The sequence below is a fragment of the Rhinoraja longicauda genome, chromosome 2 (genome assembly GCF_053455715.1).
Source record: "Rhinoraja longicauda isolate Sanriku21f chromosome 2, sRhiLon1.1, whole genome shotgun sequence".
Classification (NCBI taxonomy): domain Eukaryota; kingdom Metazoa; phylum Chordata; class Chondrichthyes; order Rajiformes; family Arhynchobatidae; genus Rhinoraja; species Rhinoraja longicauda.
This window is the reverse complement of record NC_135954.1, coordinates 5,314,893-5,335,177: the sequence shown is the minus strand read 5'-3', so window position 1 is coordinate 5,335,177 and position 20,285 is coordinate 5,314,893. Positions and strand designations below refer to the sequence as shown.

At 45.7% G+C, this 20,285-nt stretch overlaps 1 protein-coding gene across 1 annotated transcript in view; it reads left to right on the top strand.

Moving 5' to 3' along the window:
• The window catches only part of ranbp9 (RAN binding protein 9), a 93,356-nt gene that overhangs the window by 15,235 nt on the left and 57,836 nt on the right, over positions 1 to 20,285 (top strand). Inside the window, exons 2-3 of the mRNA XM_078414398.1 lie at positions 3,339 to 3,450; positions 14,181 to 14,233. Of these exons, the coding sequence (XP_078270524.1) occupies positions 3,339 to 3,450; positions 14,181 to 14,233 (165 nt within the window). The remainder of the gene's footprint in view (positions 1 to 3,338; positions 3,451 to 14,180; positions 14,234 to 20,285) is intronic.

Here is a 20,285-nt window from a genome sequence, read left to right as displayed (position 1 = left end):
CGCTAGGGAGTAGAAATAGGTTTTGAGCCTGGACTTAAAGGAGTGGATGGAGGGGGCAGTTCTGATGGGGAGAGGGATGTTGTTCCACAGTCTAGGAGCTGCAACCGCAAAAGCGCGGTCACCCCTGAGCTTAAGCCTAGACCGCGGGATAGTGAGTAGCCCCAAGTCGGCCGACCTGAGGGACCTGGAGTTAGAAAGGTGGGTTAGGAGATTTTTGATGTAGGGGGGGGGGGGGGGAATGTCCATTTGGCCCTGACTTTGTGGGCTGAAGGTGTAGGAAGTAACTGCAGATGCTGGTTTACTCCAAAGATGGACACAAAAAGCTGGGGTAACTCAGCAAGTCCGTCAACATCTTCGGAGAAAAGGAATAGGTGATGTTTTGGGTTGAGACCCTTCTTCAGATTGAGAGCCTGTTCCTGTGCTATACTGTTCTATGTTCCGAGAACTAATTATCAAATAATAGCATTTTTACAAGACACATTTCTGATAATATTTCCAATGTTGTGTAAAATGCTCCTGCTACCATGTGAAAGTGAGATTCTAATTCTAACCTGTTCAGCAGGGTTCATTTTGTTGATGATTCAGGGAAGAAATATTCTTTCTTTGCCTCAAAATGTCCTCCTCACTCCAGATAGTCCTGGAGCGCACACTGTTAGCCGGACTCAATTTTATCGGACTTTGCTCCTTTATTTCCACTGAAATGCTAACCCAGATTATATGTGCCAGACCATACACAGCAAGACTTAAACACATGCGTAACCTTCGAATTCCAAGATATGAGCTCACTCATTGTGACACTCTTATTAATTTGTGTAGTAAATAGGTTGATATGAAGAACCATTAGCTGCTGTTGGAGTCCACGCAGGGATTCTTGCAATAGTGCTGCTGATTTCTGTCACATCCCCAAAATGCTTTTTTATTGCATGTCTATGTTGTATTGATGTTCCTATGACTTTCTATGTTATTTGTGCATCTTAACTATTCATTATTTTAACTTTTGGATTTCATTAAGGAAAATTACTTTAAGCCTGCCCCCCCTCCCCCCAGTTATTACAATTGAGTTTTAGTTGAATTTTCTGCTGCTGTTCAATGGTATTATTCAGTAGCCCTTGAAATACTTGAGTATAGAAGTTGGAAGGTCATGATCATAAGTTCATAGGTTCTAGGAGCAGAATTAGGCCATTCAACCGGTCAAGTCTATTCTGCCAGTCAATGATGGCTGATCTATCTTTCCCCCTCAATCTCATTCTCCTGCCTTCTCCCTTTCACCTCTGGCACCCTGACTAATGTGGTTATATAAGACGTTGATGAGGCCACATTTAGAGAATTGTGTTCAGTTTTGGGCACAATGTTGTAGGAAGGATGTCATCAATGGCCTCCCCCTGCACCTATTGTCTATTGTCAAGCTGGAACGGGACCAGAGAAGATTTACGAGGATGTTGCCAGGACTCGAGGGCCTGAGCATTAAGGAGCGGTTCAGCCGGGTAGGACTCGATTCCTTGGAGCGCAGGAGGGTGAGGGGTGATCTTATAGTGGTGTACAAGTTCAACACAGGAATAAATCGGATGAACGCACAGAATCTCTTATCCAGAGTAGGGGATTCGAGAACCAGAGGATATAGATTTAAGGTGAGGGGGGGAAAGATTTAATAGGGACCTGAGGGTAACTTTTTCACACAAAGGGTGATGGGTGTATGGGTCGATCTGGAGGAGGTAGTTGAGGCAGGGACTATCACGACGTTTAAGAAACATTTTGACAAGTACATGGACAGATTTAGAGACATATATATATATAATGGGCCAAACACAGGCAGGTGAGACTAGTGTAGATGGGACATGTTGGTCGGCGTGGACAAGTTGGGCTGAAGGGCCTGTTTCCACACCACAACTCTACATAGTTCAAGTGTTCAAACATAAAACTTAATTGTCGAATTATTGAATGCAGTCTACTTCCGTGTAATAGATGGTAATCTGAGCTGAAGTTTTTTTAAATTTGAGTATGCTTAGCCTCTTTCTGTATTTAATTCATTTTTGGTACCTTTCCTCAGATGGAGCTGGACCTGCTTTCAATTGTGAAGTCTGTAACCACCATAACTCTCCACAGCAGGAGTTAAAGCAGCCTCACTGGGAAAATGACTGTGTATTCATCTGAAATAATAGCTTTATTTTTGCCTGCAATGCGTGATAATGTCTTCTATATTTTGAACGTTTTGTTTGAGTGAAAATCAATTTGCATTTTGTACGACATCCTAATCTTTTGTTGACCTTTAATCACTGTTTTGAAAAGTGTAATTTTAATTTGAAATCTCTGGTTGCAAGTGGATGCAGTTGAAGGAAGGCTCTATTATTGCCCCAAACTACTTTATTGAGCATAAAATCCTCCGAAACATGGAGTGGCACAGTGGTGCAGCGGTAGAGATTTTGCCTTGTTGCGCCAGGGACACGGGTTCGATCCTGACTGATTTTTTTTTTAGATTTAGATTTAGAGATACAGCGCGGAAGCAGGCCCTTCGGCCCACCGAGTCTGCACCGCCCAGCGATCCCTGCACATTAACACTATCCTACACACACTAGGGACCATATTTACCCAGTCAATTAACCTACATACCTGTACATCTTTGGAGTGTGGGAGGAAACCCAAGATCTCGGAGAAAACCCACGCAGGTCACAGGGAGAACGTACAAACTCTGTACAGACGGCGCCCGTAGTCAGGATCGAACCTGAGTCTCCGGCGCTGCATTCGCTGTAAGGCAGCAACTCTACCGCTGTGCCACCGTGCGAGTGCTGTCTGTGTGGAGTTTGAATGTGACCGCGTGGTTTTTCTCCGGGTACTTTAGTTTCCTCCTACATCCCAGAGACACATGCAGGTTTGCAGGTTAATTAGCTTCTGTAAATCACCCCCCAGTGTGCAGAATGCGAAACTGGCACAACACGGAACGAGTGTGAATGCGTGATCGTTGGACTCGAAAGGCCAAAGTGCCTGTTTCCATGCTGTACCTCTAAAACTAAGGCATCTATTTACTATTTAATTTAATTTTGTGTGGAAATTCTTATTGTTACCCTCTCTTCAACTGCGGATTTCGCATTAAATGCATTAGATGTTTGCTCTTAAGTGCCTTTTTGATTCCGAGTTCACTTTTGAGTAATTTGAGGAAAAAGGAAATGAAGCTTAAAATAAGAGACAAATTACCCATCAGGTTGTATCCCCTTGAAGTGCGTTCCATCAGGATTTCCATCTGTTAACTTGCCGCGAACAGCTGCCGGATCCTTTGTTACATCTATTAGTATTATAATGACATGTTATCAGCTCAGATTTTCCTATTCCTTTTGTACCTGCAGGTCATGGCAAAACGCCAAAAGATGCTGCTTCAGTCCGGGCAACCTTTCCCATCCCTGCTGCATGTGGCGTTTATTACTTCGAGGCAAAGATAGTCAGTAAAGGAAGAGATGGGTGAGAATGAACTAACTTCAACCTGTGTTTATTTCATTGCAATCATTCGTTTTGTATTCACCATTACGAATATGGTGACCTAGTTGGTTAAATGTTTAAAGTGTGGAAGCAAGGAACTGCAGGTGCTGGTTTACAAAAGAAAATGCACAAAGTGCTGGAGTGACTCAGCGGGTCAGGCAGCATCCCTGGAGAACATGGATAGGTGACGTTTCACAGAGTGCTGGAGTGACTCAGCGGGTCAGGCAGCATCTCTGGATTTGGGCCAAACACGGGCAGGTGGCACTAGTTTAGCTGGGACATGTTGGCCGGTTGGGCCGAAGGGCCTATTTCTTCTATCCTGTCTGACTCTATGATTCTGACTTTAATGTGTAAATGTTCAGTTTGTTAAGGGTAGACAAGTGAATGCACAATGCATGAAAGTATATCAGTGAGTTATCATTTGACAGGATGACATTGGTTACTGTTGGTTCTCTGTACAACCCATATGTTTAAGGGCGGGCTTGGAAAGCCATCTCTTGTTACTTAGGCAGATGTGCCAGCCAGTCGTACACAAAGATGGTGACACAAAGGTGCCAGGGGTTTTGGGGAGAAGGCTGGAGAATGGGATTGAGGGGGAAAGATAGATCAGCAATGATGAAATGGCGGAGTAGACTTGATGGGCCGATGAGTCTGCTCCTCTAACCTATGAAGATTGGTCAAAGAGTAAGTGAAAAGATGAATTAATTAAACTGATTTTGACAATGTCACTAAAGGGACAAGAACTCTCAACCACAGTGTGGTGTGATCTTTAAAACGGATGAATTTAATAGAGCTGTAACTTATGACTGTCATGTGTTGAAAGATTGGAGCGACTAGGCTTGCATACACTGGAATTTAGAAGGATGAGAGGAGATCTTATCGAAACGTATAAGATTATTAAGGGGTTGGACACGTTAGAGGCAGGAAACATGTTCCCAATGTTGGGGGAGTCCAGAACAAGGCCACAGTTTAAGAATAAGGGGTAGGCCATTTAGAACGGAGATGAGGAAAAACTTTTTCAGTCAGAGTTGTGAATCTGTGGAATTCTCTGCCTCAGAAGGCAGTGGAGGCCAATTCTCTGAATGCATTCAAGAGAGAGTTAGATAGAGCTCTTAAGGATAGCGGAGTCGGGGGGTATGGGGAGAAGGCAGGAACGGGGTACTGATTGAGAATGATCAGCCATGATCACATTGAATGGCGATGCTGGCTCGAAGGGCTGAATGGCCTCCTCCTGCACCTATTGTCTATTGTCTATTATCGTGTTGTCTTTGATAAGATGCTGACTCAATGTTTAAAGCAGTGGCCTGTTCTGGAATAAGAGTTCTAAGTCTCTATTCAACCCTCGACTGTAGAAAGTTGTTTAGAATTGATGTTCTCAAATTTGAATCTCCATCTTAAGCCGGAAAGGGTGCAGAGAAGATTTACGAGGATGTTGCCAGGACTTGAGGGCATGAGCTGTAGGGAGACGTTGAGCAGGCTAAGACTTTCTTCCTTGGAGCGCAGGAAGACGACGGGTAGTGATCTTATGGATGTGATAAGATAATGGGAGGAATAAATAGGGTAAATGCAGAGAGTCTTTTAACCAGAGTAGGGGATTCAAGAACACGAGGGCATAGGTTTAAGGTGAGGGGAAAAAATGTAATAGGAACCAGAGGGGCACATTGTTTTTTTAACATAACGGTTGAAAGGTATATGGAGTTAGCTGCCAGAGGAGAGAGTTGAGGCAGGCACTATCACAACGTTAAAAAAAAATGTGTACAAGTACATGAACATGGGTAGTAGAATCTGGGCCAAATGCAGGCAGGTGGGACTAGTGTAGATGGGACTTATTAGTTGGTGTGGGCCAAAGGGCCTGTTTCCATGCTGTATGACTCTGACTCTGGAACCATTTACGTTGACAGTATCTATCTGTCAACTTGCCAACCGCTCCCTCAGCTCCAGTTTTGATGCATTTATTCTGGCAAAACATCACACTGCCCCATCACAGTCCCTTAGCAAGGCACCATTTTGCCTGTTCCTGTCCAACTGATGCAGGAATGTTTTTTTTAAATCTGAGCTGAATGCAAGGTTAATTTCACATTCCTCCCGTTCCTCTTTTATCCTTACCTCACACTTTTTGTCTTTTCATCCCTTGCCTTTGCTGAACCATTTGCCAATCTATACTCCCCCTCACCTGTATCCACCCATCACTTACCAGTCTTTATCCTGACCTTCTTCGTCCGGATTTCTCCTCTGCCCCCCCTCCGACCACAACAATCAGTCTGCAGAAGGGTACTGATGTTGCCTGACCTGCTGAGTTACTCCATTTTGTTGGACTTCAATGATATATCTTGTATTAAATGTTGTACCCTTTATTTGTGCACGGGGTGGCATGATTGCATTTATATATAGTCTTTGACTGGACAGTACACAAACAAAAGCTTTTTACTGTACCTCGGTACATAGAAACATAGAAAATAGGTGCAGGAGGAGGCCATTTCGAGCCAGCACTGCCATTCCTTGTGATCATGGTTGATCATGCACAATCAGTAATCCATGCCTGCCTTCTCCTCATATCCCTTGATTCCGTTAGCCCCTGGAAATCTATCTAATTCTCTTTTAAATTCATCCAGTGAATTGGCCTCTGCTACCTTCTGTGGCAGAAAATTCCACAAATCCACAACTCTCTGGGTGAAAAAGCTTTTTCTCATCTCAGTTTTACATGGCCTCCCCTTTATTCTGAGACTGTGGCCCCTGGTTCTGGACTCCCCCAACATTGGGAATATTTATCCTGCATCTAGCTTGTCGAGTCTTTTTATAATTTTATACGTTTCTATAAGATCCCCTCTCATCCTAAATTCCAGTGAATGCAAGCCCAGTCTTTCCAATTTTTCCTCATATGACAGTCCTGCCATCCCAGGGATTAACCTCGTGAACCTACGCTGCACTGCCTCAATAGCAAGGATGTCCTTCCTCAAATTAGGAGACCAAAACTGTACACAGTACTCCAGATGTGGTCTCACCAGGGCCCTGTACAACTGCAGAAGGACCTCGTTACTCCTATACTTACATTATGAAGGCCAACATGCCATTAGCTTTCTTCACTGCCTGCTGTACCTGCATGTTTATTTTCAGTGACTGGCGTACAAGGACACCCAGGTCTCGTTTCACTTCCCTTTTTCCTAATCTGACACCATTGAGATAATAATCTGCTCCTTGTTCTTGCCACCAAAGTGGATAACCTCACATTTATCTACATTATACTGCATCTGCCATGCACCTGCTCACTCACTCAACCTGTCCAAGTCAACCTGGAACCTCCTAGCATCCTCTTTGCAGTTCACACTGCCACCCAGCTGTGTGTCATCTGCAAATTTGTTAGTATTACTTTTAATCCCATCATCTAAATCATTAATATATATTGTAAATAGTTGCGGCCCCAGCATCGAGCCTTGAGGCACTCCACTCGCCACTGCCTGCCATTCTGACAGGGATCCGTTTATTCCTACTCTTTGTTTCCTGTCTGCCAACCAATACCCTACCCCCTATACCATGTGCTCTAATTTTGCCCACTAATCACCCGTGTGGGACCTTATCAAAGACTTTGAAAGTCTAGATACACTACATCCACTGGCTCTCCTTCATCCATTTTACTTGTCACATCCTCAAAACATTCCAGAAGATTAGTCAGGCAGGATTTCCCCTTCATAAATCCATGCTGACTTGGACCAATCATTTTACTGCTATCCAAATGCACAGTTATTACTTCTTTAATAATTGACTCCAGCATCTTTCCCACCACCGAAGTCAAGCTAACTGGTCTATAATTCCCGTTTTCTCTCACGCTCCTTTCTTGAAAAGTGGGATAACATTAGCTACCCTCCAATCCACAGGAACTAATCCTGAATCTATAGAACATTGGAAAATAATCACCAATGCTTCCACGATTTCCTTTAGAGCCACCTCCTTGAGTACCCTGGGATGCAGACCATCAGGCCCTGGGGATTTATCAGCCTTCAGTCCCATCAGTCTACCCAATACTATTTCTCGCCTAATGCAAATTTCTTTCAGTTCCTCTGTCTCCCTATATCCTCTGTCCTCTAGTACATCTGGGAGATTGTTTGTGTCTTCTTTAGTAAAGACAGAACCAAAGTACCTGTTCAACTCTTCCGCCATTTCCTTGTTCCCCATAATAATTTCACCTGTTTCTGCCTTCAAGGGACCCACATTTGTCTTTACTAATCTTTTTCTCTTAACATACTTAAAGAAGCTTTTACTATCCTTCTTTATATTCCCTGGCCAGCTTCCCCTCGTACTTCATCTTTTCACCCCATATTGCCCTTTTGTAACATTGTCAACATAAACTAAACGTTATTCCCTGTGCCAAAAGCATTGATAATTTCATGATCTCAAAGGGATAAATAAATTGCATTTTATCTTCATACACCAGGAACTGCAGATGCTGGAATGTTGCTTAGAACACAAAGTGCTGAAATAACTCGACAGGTCAGGCCATGCCTCTGGGAAACATGGATCCATGTTCTTCAGAGATGCTACCATAGGTCATAAGTGGTAGGAGCAGAATTTGGCCATTCTTCCCATCCAGACTGTTCCGCCAATCAATCATGGCTGATCTATCTCTCTCTCCTAACCCTGTTCTCGTGTCTTCTCCACATAACCCCTGACACCTGAACTAATCAAGAATCAACTGAAAAACTAAGAGTCAACTAAAAAAACTATATATCAAGAATCTATCACTACCGTAAAAATATCCATTGACGGCCTCCCCAGCCTTCTGTGGCAAAGAATTCCACAGATTCACCATCCTCTGACTAAAGAAATTCCTCATCATCTCCTTCCTAAAGAAACGTCCTTAAATTCTGGGGCTATTTCTGGGTCTCGCCTGCTTGGCCCGCTGAGTTACTCCATCAATAGACAATAGGTGCAGGAGTAGGTCATTCGGCCCTTCGAGCCAGCACCGCCATTCAATGTGATCATGGCTGATCATTCACAATCAGTACCCCGTTCCTGCCTGCTCCCCATACCCCCTGACTCCACTATCATTAAGAGCTCTACCTAGCTCTCTCTCTCTCTCTTGAAAGCAACCAGAGAATTGGCCTCCACTGCCTTCTGAGGCAGAGAATTCCACAGATTTACAACTCTCTTGAGTGAAAAAGTCTTTCCTCATCTCCATTCTAAATGGCCTACCCCTTATTCTTAACTATGTGTTCTACTCATTTTTTATCATCTTTCCCTATCATTTCTTCCCCAGACCTTTCTCGTTAACCAAGTGCAAACTCGTCGACCTTTTGCTAATCTGCTTTCCAGTGCCAAATTTTCTAATCCCTGACAGTATTCTCAGTAACTGTAGGTTTTCAATTGAGTGCACAGGGTGGGTTGTGGGATCAGTTGTATATGATAATCGCTTTGCTTCCCTTGTGTAAGTTATCCCACACCATGAAAGTTTGCATAAATGTCCTTTTCTAACTCCTCAGCCATCTTCTGCCTAGAAACAGAAAGTGCTGGAATAAGTTAGTGCAGGAACATGGATAGGTGAAATTTTGGGTTGGGATCATGGTCATAAATAGACTCATAGAGTCATACATTGTGAAAACAGACCCTTTGGCCCAACTTGCCCACGCTGACCAATATACCCCATCTGCACTAGGCCGACCTGCTTTTGGCCCATATCTCCTTCTAAACCTTCCTTATCCATGTACCCGCCTAAATGTTTCTTAAACCTGCCCTCAACTACCTCCTCTGACAGCTTGTACCATACACCCACCACCATTTGTATGTGTGTAAAAAAAAAAAAACCCTCAGGTTCCCATTAAATCTTTCTCCCCTCACCGTAAACCTATGTCCTCTGACTCTCGATTCCCCTACTCTGGGCAACAGACTGCGTTTTCCTGCTCTATTCCTCTCATTATTTTATACACCTCAATAAGATCACCCCTCATCTTCCTGCGCTTCCTGGCATCAAGGCCAATTCCTTCAGACTAATTGTGGTATTGGTGAACACAGTGGCGGTGCGGTAGATTTGCTGCCTTGCAGTGCCAGAGGCACTGACCACAGATGCTGTTTGTATGGAGATTGTACGTTCTCCCCATGACCTGCATGGTGCATGTTTGTAGGTTAATTGGCTTTGGTAAAATTGTCAATTTTCCCTAGTGTCTGTAGGATAGTGTTAGTGTGCGGGGAACGCTGGTCGGCGCAGACTTGGTAGGTCGAAGGACCTGTTTCTGCGCTGCATCTTTGAGCTAAACATGGATAGGTGACGCTTTGGGTCGGGACCCTTCTCCTCCTAATAGACCCTTGATTTGGCCAGCTACCCTGGTGGTTAGGTCAAGAGATCATAAGTGATAGGAGCAGCATTTGGCCCGCTCAAGTCCACTGCCCTTATCGAAACGTATAAGATTATTAAGGGGTTGGACACGTTAGAGACAGGAAACATGTTCCCAATGTTGGGGGAGTCCAGAACAAGGGGCCACAGTTTAAGAATAAGGGGTAGGCCTTTTAGAACTGAGATGAGGAAAAACCTTTTCAGTCAGAAGCTTGAATGGCCTCCTCTTGCACCTATTGTCTATTGCCTTTCAATCATGGCTGATCTATCTATCTATCTATCTATTTCTCTCTCTATCTATCTATCTCTGCCTTAAAAATATCCATTGACGGCCTCCATAACCTACTGTTGCAAAGAATTCTACAGATTCACCACTCTCCGACTGAAGAAATTCCTCCTCATCTCCTTCCTAAAGGAACGTCCTTTAATTCTGAGGCTATGACCTCTAGTCCTAGACTCTCCCATTAGTGGAAGCATCCTCTCCACATCCACTCTATCCAAGCCTTTCACTATTCGGTAGGTTTCAATGAGGTCCCCCTCATCCTTCTAAACTCCAGCGAGTACAGGCCCAGTGCCGTCAAATGGTTAACTGATTAATCCAATCTCTTCCCATTGAGATGTTGATCTCTTGCAGTTTTCTCACCCGTGTAGGTTGAATCGTGGTTTAACTTTTGCTCGATCAGACCTTTGGCACCACTCCAATTTTCTAGGAAAAATGAGATTGGAGCCAAACCCTCTGCCACTTCCACTCATTCTTTTCAACTTTCAGAACTGCTTTAGGAACATTCTATTCTGGTCTAATCCCATTCAGTCTCTCTGCCACCTCTTTATAGTGACTTTTGCAGCATTCTCAAGCAACGACTGATGCAAAATCCATGTTTAACATTTTACATAAGTTCTTTCTCCACAGATTTCATGTTTAGTCCCCAAATTATTCCACCCTCTAGACAAACATTCCTACTGTTTATGTTGTGCTTTATTTCTTTGCTCATAGGTTAATAATTTCTTGTGCATGCTCTGCTTGCGACTAATCTTGGTTTCCTTAAGAAGGGTTCCGACCTGAAACGTTACCTATTCCTTTTCTCCAGAGATGAATACATAGAGAATACAGAGCTTTATTTGTCATTCGGTACCGAGGTACCGAACAAAATTACATTTCCAGCAGTCACACAAAAAAAAGAACACAAGACACATGACCCCAACACAAACATCCATCACAGTGACTCCAAACACCCCCTCACTGTGATGGAGGCAACAAAACTTCCACTCTCTTCCCCACGGACAGACAGCTCATCCCCGACCGACCCGCACAGTCCCCGCGGCCGAGCCGCACCGGGCGCTGAAAAGTCCCGCGGCCGAGCCGGGCGATTGAAGGCCCCGCGGCCGAGCCGTCCCGGGTGCTGAAACATCCCGTGACCTAGCCGGGCGATGGAAGGCCCCGCGGCCGTACCGTGCGCTGCTAAGTCCCGCGGCCGTGCCGGGCGATGTTAGGTCCCGCGGCCGAGCCGCGCCGGGCGATGTTAGGTCCCGCGGCCGAGCCGCACCAGCGATGTAAAGTCCCGCGGCCGAGCCGCACCTGGCGCTGAACCGTCCCGCGGCCGCGCCGGGCGATGTTAGGTCCCGCGGCCAAGCCGCACCAGCGATGTAAAGTCCAGCGGCCGAGCCGCACCGGGCGATGGAAGGCCCCGCGGGCGATGGAAGGCCCGCGGCCAAGCCGCGCCCCGCGCCGTGAGGAAGAGACCTAAAAAGGAAAGGTTCCCCCACCCCACCACCCCCCACCCCACACCCCCCACACATACACAGCCAAAAAACAAAAACAAAAACCATCCCAACACCGACACACAACAAAAAAAAAGGAAAAAAGACGAACAGACTGCCAGCGAGCCGCAGCCGTTAGGCGCCGCTGAGTTACTCCAGCATTTTTTGTCTGTCTTGGTGTTCACTCTTTGCATTCTGTCTTAACTAGAGTCCCTCATCTGAAGCCTTTTTCCTTTTCTTTTCATATCTTCAGGCATCCACTAAGCTTTGAATGCCCTTGGGTATTCCCTGCCATTGTATCTAAATGAACACGTTCCAGTCCCATTTCATTTCATGAACACATTCCCCTTCCATTTAGAAGGATGAGGGGGGGGGGACCTCATTGAAACTTACCGAATAGTGAAAGGTTTGGATAGAGAGGATGTGGAGAGAATGTGTCCACTAATGGGACGGTCTAGGACAGGAGATCACAGCCTCAGAATTAAACGACGTTCCTTTAGGAAGGAGATGAGGAGGAATTTCTTTAGTCCTCAGGTGGCAAGCGTGGTGAATCTGTGGAATTCTTTGCCACAGAAGGCTGTGGAGCCCAAGTCAATGGATATTTTTAAGGCAGAGAGAGATAGATTCTTGATTAGTATGGGTGTCAGGTGTTATGGGGAGAAGGCAGGAGAATGCAGTTAGGAGGGAGAGATAGATCAGCCATGATTGAATGGTGAAGTAGACTTGATGGGCTGAATGGCTTAATTCTGCTCCTGTCACTTATTACCTTATGACCAGTTTATTTGAACTTACGCGAAATGACCATCCAGTTCATTTGCTGTTTTTACTGTTTCCATTTTAATCTGGTTAAGATTCCTTTAGAAGACAGTTTTGGGCACCATGTGTATGAAGGAACTAAAGATGCTGGTTTAAACCGAAGATAGACGTTAAAAGCTGGAGTAACTCAGTGGGCAGCAGCATCTCGAGAGAAGGAATGAGAGGTTTTGAATCAAGACCCTTCTTCAGACTGAGGAAGTTTTGGGAACCATGTATATAGGACAGATGTTTTCAAGCTGGAACGGGTACAGAGAAGATCTAAGAGTATGTTGTCAGGACTCGAGGCTCTGAGCTGTAGGGAGCGGTTGAGCAGACTAGGACTCTATTCCTCTGAGCGCGGGAGGATGAGGGGTGATCATATAGAAGTGTACAAAATTGTGAGAGGAATAGATCGGGTAAACGTATAGTCCCTTGCCCAGAGTAGGGGAGATTGAGACCAGAGGACATAGGTTTAAGGTGATGGGGGAAAGATTTTATAGGTTTTATATACCCGAGGAGTAACATTTTACACAAAGGGTAGTTGATAAATGGAACGAACTGCCGGATGAGGTAGTTGAGGCAGGCACTATTGCAAAGTTTAAGAAACATTTGGATAGGTACATGGATCGGATAGATTTGGAGGGATATGGGCCAAACACAGGCAGATGGGGCTAGTGTAGATGGGGCATGTTGGTTGGTGTGGGCACTGACCACAGGTTAGGGTGGCCCGATGGGCCTGGTTAAACGCTGTACGACTAAGATAAAACAGAACAGCACAGGGACAGGCCCTTTGGCCCACAATGTCTCTGCTGAACATGATGCCGAGACCAACTCTCATCTGCCTGCACATAATCCCTATCCCTCATTGCCTGCTTGTTCTTATGCCTATCTAAACATTTCTTAAACTCTACTATTGTATCTGCTTCCACCGCCACCCCCGGTAATCTGTTCTAGGCACTCACCACAGGTTTAGGGACAGTTTCTTCCCAGCTGATGTCAGGCAACTGAACCATCCTCTCACCAGATGGAGTGCAGTCCTGACATCCCATCTACCTCATCGTAGACCTTTGAACTATTTTTAATGGGACTGTATCAGTTTTTGTCTTGCACTAAATGTTGTACCCTTTATCTGTACACTATGGACGGCTTGACTGTAATCATTATAGTCTTTGACTCGATAACATCGGTAAAGGCTTTTCGCTGCACCTCAGAACATGTGACAGTAAACTAAACTGTTTCCACACTGTGTGACTTTATGACTCTTATCTTTCTATCTGCAATTGCTCGTGTGTAAAACTGATCTTAGAATGTAAACATTGCTGAATGGGGGAGGAAAAAAAACCTCAGGAATGATCTCAGAATTAAAGGGTGTTCTTTTAGGAAGGAGATGAGGAGAAATTTCTTTAGTCAGAGGGAGGTGAATCTGTGGAATTCTTTGCCACAGAAGGATCTGAATCTGAATTACCTTTATTGTCATTCAAAATGAATTGAACGAAAATCATTTGCCACACAGCCACAACAGTACAGAGTAAAAGACACAAGACACAAGACACACAATTTTAACACAAACATCCATCACAGTGACTCCTCCAGACACCCCCATCACTGTGATGGAAGGCAAGATGTGGAGGCCAAGTCAGTGGATATTCTTAAGGTAGAGATAGATAGATTCTTGATTAGTACAGGTGCCAGAGATTTTGGGGAGAAGGCAGGAGAATGGGGTTAGGAGGGAGAGATAGATCAGCCATGATTGGCGGAGAAGGCTTGATGGGCCGAATGGCCTAATTCTACTATCACTTATGACCTTACGACTTCTAACCGTGTGATTTTCTTTCAGGTACATGGGCATCGGACTGTCTGCCCAAGGTGTTAACATGAACAGACTACCAGGTAGGTGCTTCACTTTTTCTCTGGAAGGTCGGAGGTTGCGGGGAGACCTGATCGAAGTGCACAGAATCATGAGGAGCAAAAATGGGGTAGAGAGTCAAAACTGGGATGGAAAAATCAATGGCTGAAATCTGCACGGTGGCACAGCGGGTAGAGTTCCTGCCTTGCAGCGCCAGTGACCCGCACTCGATCCTGACCACAGGTGCTGTCTGTACGTTCTCCCAGTTGATCAGGCAACTGAATTATCCTACTACAATAGACAATAGGTGCAGGAGTAGGCCATTCGGCCCTTCGAGCCAGCATCGCCATTCAATGTCAAGTCAAGTCAAGTCAATTTGATCATGGCTGATCATTCTCAATCAGTACCCCGTTCCTGCCTTCTCCCCATACCCCCTGACTCCGCTATCCTTAAGAGCTCTATCTAGCTCCAAGAGAGCAGACCTGAACTACTATCTACCTCGGCCTGTCTTTGATCGGACTTTACTAGCTTTACCTTGCGCGTATCGTTATTCCCTTATCACGTATCTGTACACTGTAAATGGCTTGATTGTAATCATGCATTGCCTTTCCGTTGACTGGTGAGCACGGAACAAAAGCTTTTCACTGAACCTCTGTACACGTGACAATTAACTAAACTGTAATCTCGTGGGTTTTCTCCGGGTGCTACGGGTTCCTCCCACGTTCCAAAGACGTGCAGTTTTGTAGGTTAATTGGCTTCTGTAAATTGTCCCTCGAGTGTAGGATAGAACTGGTGTAGGGGGTGATCGTCAGTCGGTGTTTTCTCGGTGGGACGAGGTGGTGCGAGCCAGGAATGTGCTGCCGGGGGCAAACACACAAGTGATATTTAAGAGACTTTTGGATAGGCACGTGGAAATGCAGAGAATGGAGGGATAGGGATTATGTGTAGGCTGATGAGATGGACTTAGTATCGTGTTTGGCATAGACATTGTGGGCCGAAGGGCCTGTTCTTGTGTTGTAAATGAGGTTGGAGGAGGTACACGTGCCCCCCCTCGTCTCTATCCACCTGTCGCTCACCAGGCTTTGTCCAGCCCTCCTCCCTTTCAGCTTTCTCCACCAACCCCACCTCCCCCACCATCACAATCCGTCTGAAGAAGGCTCCTGACTTGAAAAATCACCTATCCATGTTCTCCAGAGATGCTGCCTGAGCCGCTGAGTTACTCCAGCACTCTGTGAAACGTCACCTATCCATGTTCTCCAGAGATGCTGCCTGACCCGCTGAGTTATTCCAGCACTCTGTGAAACGTCACCTATCCACGTTCTCCAGAGATGCTGCCTGACCCGCTGAGGTACTCCAGCTCTCTGTGAAACGTCACCTATCCATGTTCTCCAGAGATGCTGCCTGACCCGCTGGATTACTCCATCACTTTGTGAATTATTGACGGTAGCGGGTTAGGTAGTTCATGTTTGGTTTGGTTTAGTTTAGAGATACAATGCGGAAACAGGCCCTTCGGCCCACCAATTCTGTGCCGACCAGCGATCCCTGTACACTAGTTCTATCCTACACGCACTTGGGACAATTTACAATTTTACCGAAGCCAATGAGCCTACAAACCTGCTACGTCTTTGGAATGTGGGAGGAAACCGGAGCACAGGGAGAAAACCCACGCAGGTCAGGGGGAGAACGTACAAACTCTGTACAGACAAGCATCCGTAGTCTGGATGGAACCCGGGTCTCTGGCGCTGTGAGGCACCAACTCTGCCGCTGCGCCACCGTGCCGCACCCAGGAAGGTGTCTAAGAAGGTGTAGAATATAAAAGCAGGAAAGGATTTTAAAAGTTAAGCTGCAACTAGGGAGCTGTGCACAGTTATAGTCGCAACGTTACAGGAAGGATATGATTACGCCACAGGGCCAAGCTATAATTTATGAGAATATTGCCACAATCTGAGCATTTAGCTGAGGAATATTGTCTAGGTTCAACTTCCTTCAACTAAACGAAAGCAAGTCTGAGGTCATCCTATTTCCCCCCCCCCCCGACTCCATCAAAACGATAACAGGCAGCCTTGGAAGCCTATCCTCCCCTAGTCAGACCGCATGTCAAAAACCTTGGCGTGATATTTGACTCTGCATTAAAGTTTGACAAGCAAGTCAACGCTGTGGTAAAAGCCAACTTCTTCCAGCTTCGTACCATAGCTAAAATCAAACCATTCCTCCAATTTGACGACATTGAAAAAATCATCCACGCATTCATTTCCTCCCGCCTAGACTATTGCAACTCCCTATACACTGGGATCAGCTAATCATCCCTGTCCCGCCTGCAATTGATCCAAAACGCCGCAGCGAGACTCCTGACGGGTGCCCGTAAAAGGGACCACATCACCCCGATTCTGGCCTCTCTCCACTGGCTCCCAGTACAGTACAGAATCAGCTTCAAGGTCCTCCTATTCACATACAAAGCCCTAAATGGGCTTGCCCACCCCCCCATATCAAAAATCTTCTAACCCACCACTCTATCTCCAGGTCCCTCAGGTCGGCCGACTTGGGGCTACTGACTATCCCGCGGTCTAGGCTTAAGCTCAGGGCTGACCGCGCTTCTGCGGTTGCAGCTTCGAGACTGTGGAACAGCATCCCTCTCCCCATCAGAACTGCCCCCTCCATCGACTCCTTTAAGTCCAGGCTCAAAACCTATTTCTACTCCCTAGCGTTTGAGGCCCTCTGAGGGGGCGCTGTGAACTGTTTATGTATATGCTGTTATGTTTGTGTGTCATTGTATGTTTGTTTCTTAGTACCTGAACTGATGACAGGTTTAGAGGGGTAAATGGGCCAAACGAAGGCAAGTAGGACTAGTGTAGATGGGTCGGTGTGGGTAACTTGGGCCGAAGGGCCTGTTTCCGCACCGTATGACTCTCTGACTAACTGGGATTAAGATTGAGGTAGGGGTGAAGGAACAGGCATGATTGTAGTGCAGTGGAACATAACTTGACGGACAAGAGGGGTGTAATGCTGGGGCTTTATAAGGCACTGGTCAGACTGCATTTGGAGAGAAGTTTACGAAAATGAATGGGTTAACATATGATGAGCGTTTGTCGGCACTGGGCCTGTACTCGCTGGGGTTTAGAAGGAAGAGGGGGGAGCCTCATTGAAACTTACCGAATAGTGAAAGGTCTGGACATAGTGGATGTGGAGAGGATGTTTCCACTCGGACCAGAGGGCACAGCCTCAGAAAAAAAGGACGTACCTTTAGAAAGGAGATGAGGAGGAATTTCTTTAGTCAGAGGGTGACGAATGTGTGGAATTCAAGTCAATGGATATGTTTAAGGCGGCGATTGACAGATTCTTGAGTAGTACAGGTGTCAGGAGTTAAGAGAAGAAGGCAGGAGAATGGGGTTGAGAGGGAAAGATAGATAGAAGCATAGAAAATAGGTGCAGGAGGAGGCCATTAGGCCCTTCGAGCCAACACCGCCAATCATTGTGATCATGGCTGATCATCCACAATCAGTAACCCGTGCCTGCCTTCTCCCCATATTCCTTGATTCCACTAGCGCCAGGAGCTCTATCTAACTCTCTTTTAAATTCATCCAGTGAATTGGCCTCCACTGACTTCTGTGGCAGAGAATTCCACAAATTCATAACTCTGGGTGAAAAAGTTTTTAAATGGCCTCCCATTTATTCTTGGACTGTGGCCCCTGGTTCTGCACTCCCCCAACATTGGGAACATTGAGATCAGCCATGATGAATGGCGGAGTAGATTTGATGGGCCGACATGCTGGTTTGCAAGTTAATAGGCTTGTGTAATTTGTATCCAGTGTGTAGGGTAGTGCTGGTGTACGGGGTGATCGCTGGTCAGTGCGTACCTGATGGGGCAAAGGGCCTGTTTCCACGCTGTATATCTAAATTCTGAAGACAGAAGAGTATTTATCTTTTAGACAATAGACAATAGACAATAGGTGCAGGAGTAGGCCATTCGGCCCTTCGAGCTAGCACCACCATTCAATGTGATCATGGCTGATCATTCACAATCAGTACCCCGTTCCTGCCTTCTCCCCATACCCCCTGACTCTACTATCCTTAAGAGCTCTATCCAGCTCTCTCTTGAATGCATTCAGAGAATTGGCCTCGACTGCCTTCTGAGGCAGTGAATTCCACAGATTTACAACTCTGACTGAAAAAGTTTTTCCTCATCTCCGTTCTAAATGGCCTACCCCTTATTCGTAAACTGTGGCCCCCTGGTTCCTGCCTCTAACGTGTCCAACCCCTTAATAATCTTATATGTTTTGCCTTGCACATCCATTCCTTCTTGTCACTTCATCTCTTCTGTCAAATTTGAACTTCCCCTTTCTATGCTCTCCCTCATTTTCCACCTTATAACCTATTGGTAACTTTCCCATTTTGATGAATAAACTTTGAATGCAAAATATTACAATTTATCCTTCCGCAGATGCTGCCTGACCAAAATAATTCTCGCCTGTTTGCTGCTTATTAATATTTAAGGGCGCAGCTGGTAGAGCTGCTACCACACAGTGCTGGAGACCCGGGTTCAAACCTGATCTCGGGTGCTGTCCGTGTGGAGTTTGCATGTTCTCCCGGTGACAGCGAGGGTTCCTCCCCGTGCACCATTTTCCACCCACACTCCGAAGATGTACGGGTTTGTAGGTTAATCGGCCACTGTAAAACATTGCCCCCATATCTGTAGAGAATGGGATAACAAGAACTAGTGTGATCAATGGTTTGCGTGGACTCAGTGGACTGAAGGGCCTGTTTCCATGCTATATCTCAATACAATACAATACAATATATTTTTATTGTCATTGTACAGGGGTACAACAGGATTGGGAATGCGCCTCCCATACGATGCAATAAATGAATTAGCTAGTATTAATTTAAACAACCCAATGAAACAAATTGTAACAGTTTTAAAACAGAATAAAGTGCAAGTAGATCTGTGCCGGTTCACTGTGCGATGTGACCATCCGGCTCAGCAGGACCGGTTCTTAGCAGCTATGGCCCTGGGGATGAAGCTGTTCCTGAGTCTGGAGGTGCAGGCGTAGAAGGCCTTGTATCGTCTGCCCGATGGTAGAACTTCAAATAGACTGATGCAGGGGTGTGAAGAGTCTTTGTGGATGCCAGTGGCTTTTCTGAGGCATCGTGTGTTGTAGATGCCCTCCAAGGCTGGTAGCTGTGTTCCGATGGTCCTCTGAGCTCTATGGACTACCCGCTGAAGAGCTCTCCTCTCTGCCTCCGTGCAGCTGAGGTACCACACAGGGCTGCCATGTGTTAGGATGCTAAGGTAAACTAGGGAATTATTTTGCTTTCCATTTCAATTATTAACCTTTCTCTCAAATTGAGTGAGGAAGATGAGAATCTACTTGAGTTTTAATTTTACAGGTGGTATTTGGTTAATCAAGAAATGATACTGAACCCAACTCATAGAAAAAAATTGAGTTGAATAGGTTAAAATTTACTATGTCAATTCTGTACGTACACAAACTGCATTTTAACAACCTCAAAGTATTCGGATAGGCGAGAAACTGCAAATGCTGACATTTTGAGCAAAGCCTTTATTTGCCAGCTAATTCCTTTTAAAAGGACATTGTGTCTCCAGCATTTTTTTAATTCTAAAACTGTGAGGTTAGTCTTATTTTGATGTGGAAAAGTGAAGCCATGTGTAGCCATTGGATGTGGAGAGGATGTTTCCACTAGTGGGAGAGTCTAGGACCGGAGGCCACAGCATCAGACTAAAAGGACGTACCTTTAGAAAGGAGATGAGGAGAAATGTCTTGAGTGTGGTCATTCTGTGGAATCCATTGCCACAGACAGCTGTGGAGGCCAAGACAGTGGATATTTTTACGGCGGAGATTGGCAGATTTTTGATTAGTACGGGTGTCGGGGGGTTTATGGGGAGAAGGCGGGAGAGTGGAGTTGAGAGTGAAAGATAGACGGTCAGTTCTGAGCTGGTGGTGATGGCATCTTCCACTGCCACCACTGGCTGTGGCAACCATGATGAAATGTAAAGCCAGGGAGAGGGGTACGGGTAGATGGGGACGGGGGTTGTGAGGTGGGAAAGAGGGAGAGAAATGGATGCCCTCTGTTATTGGG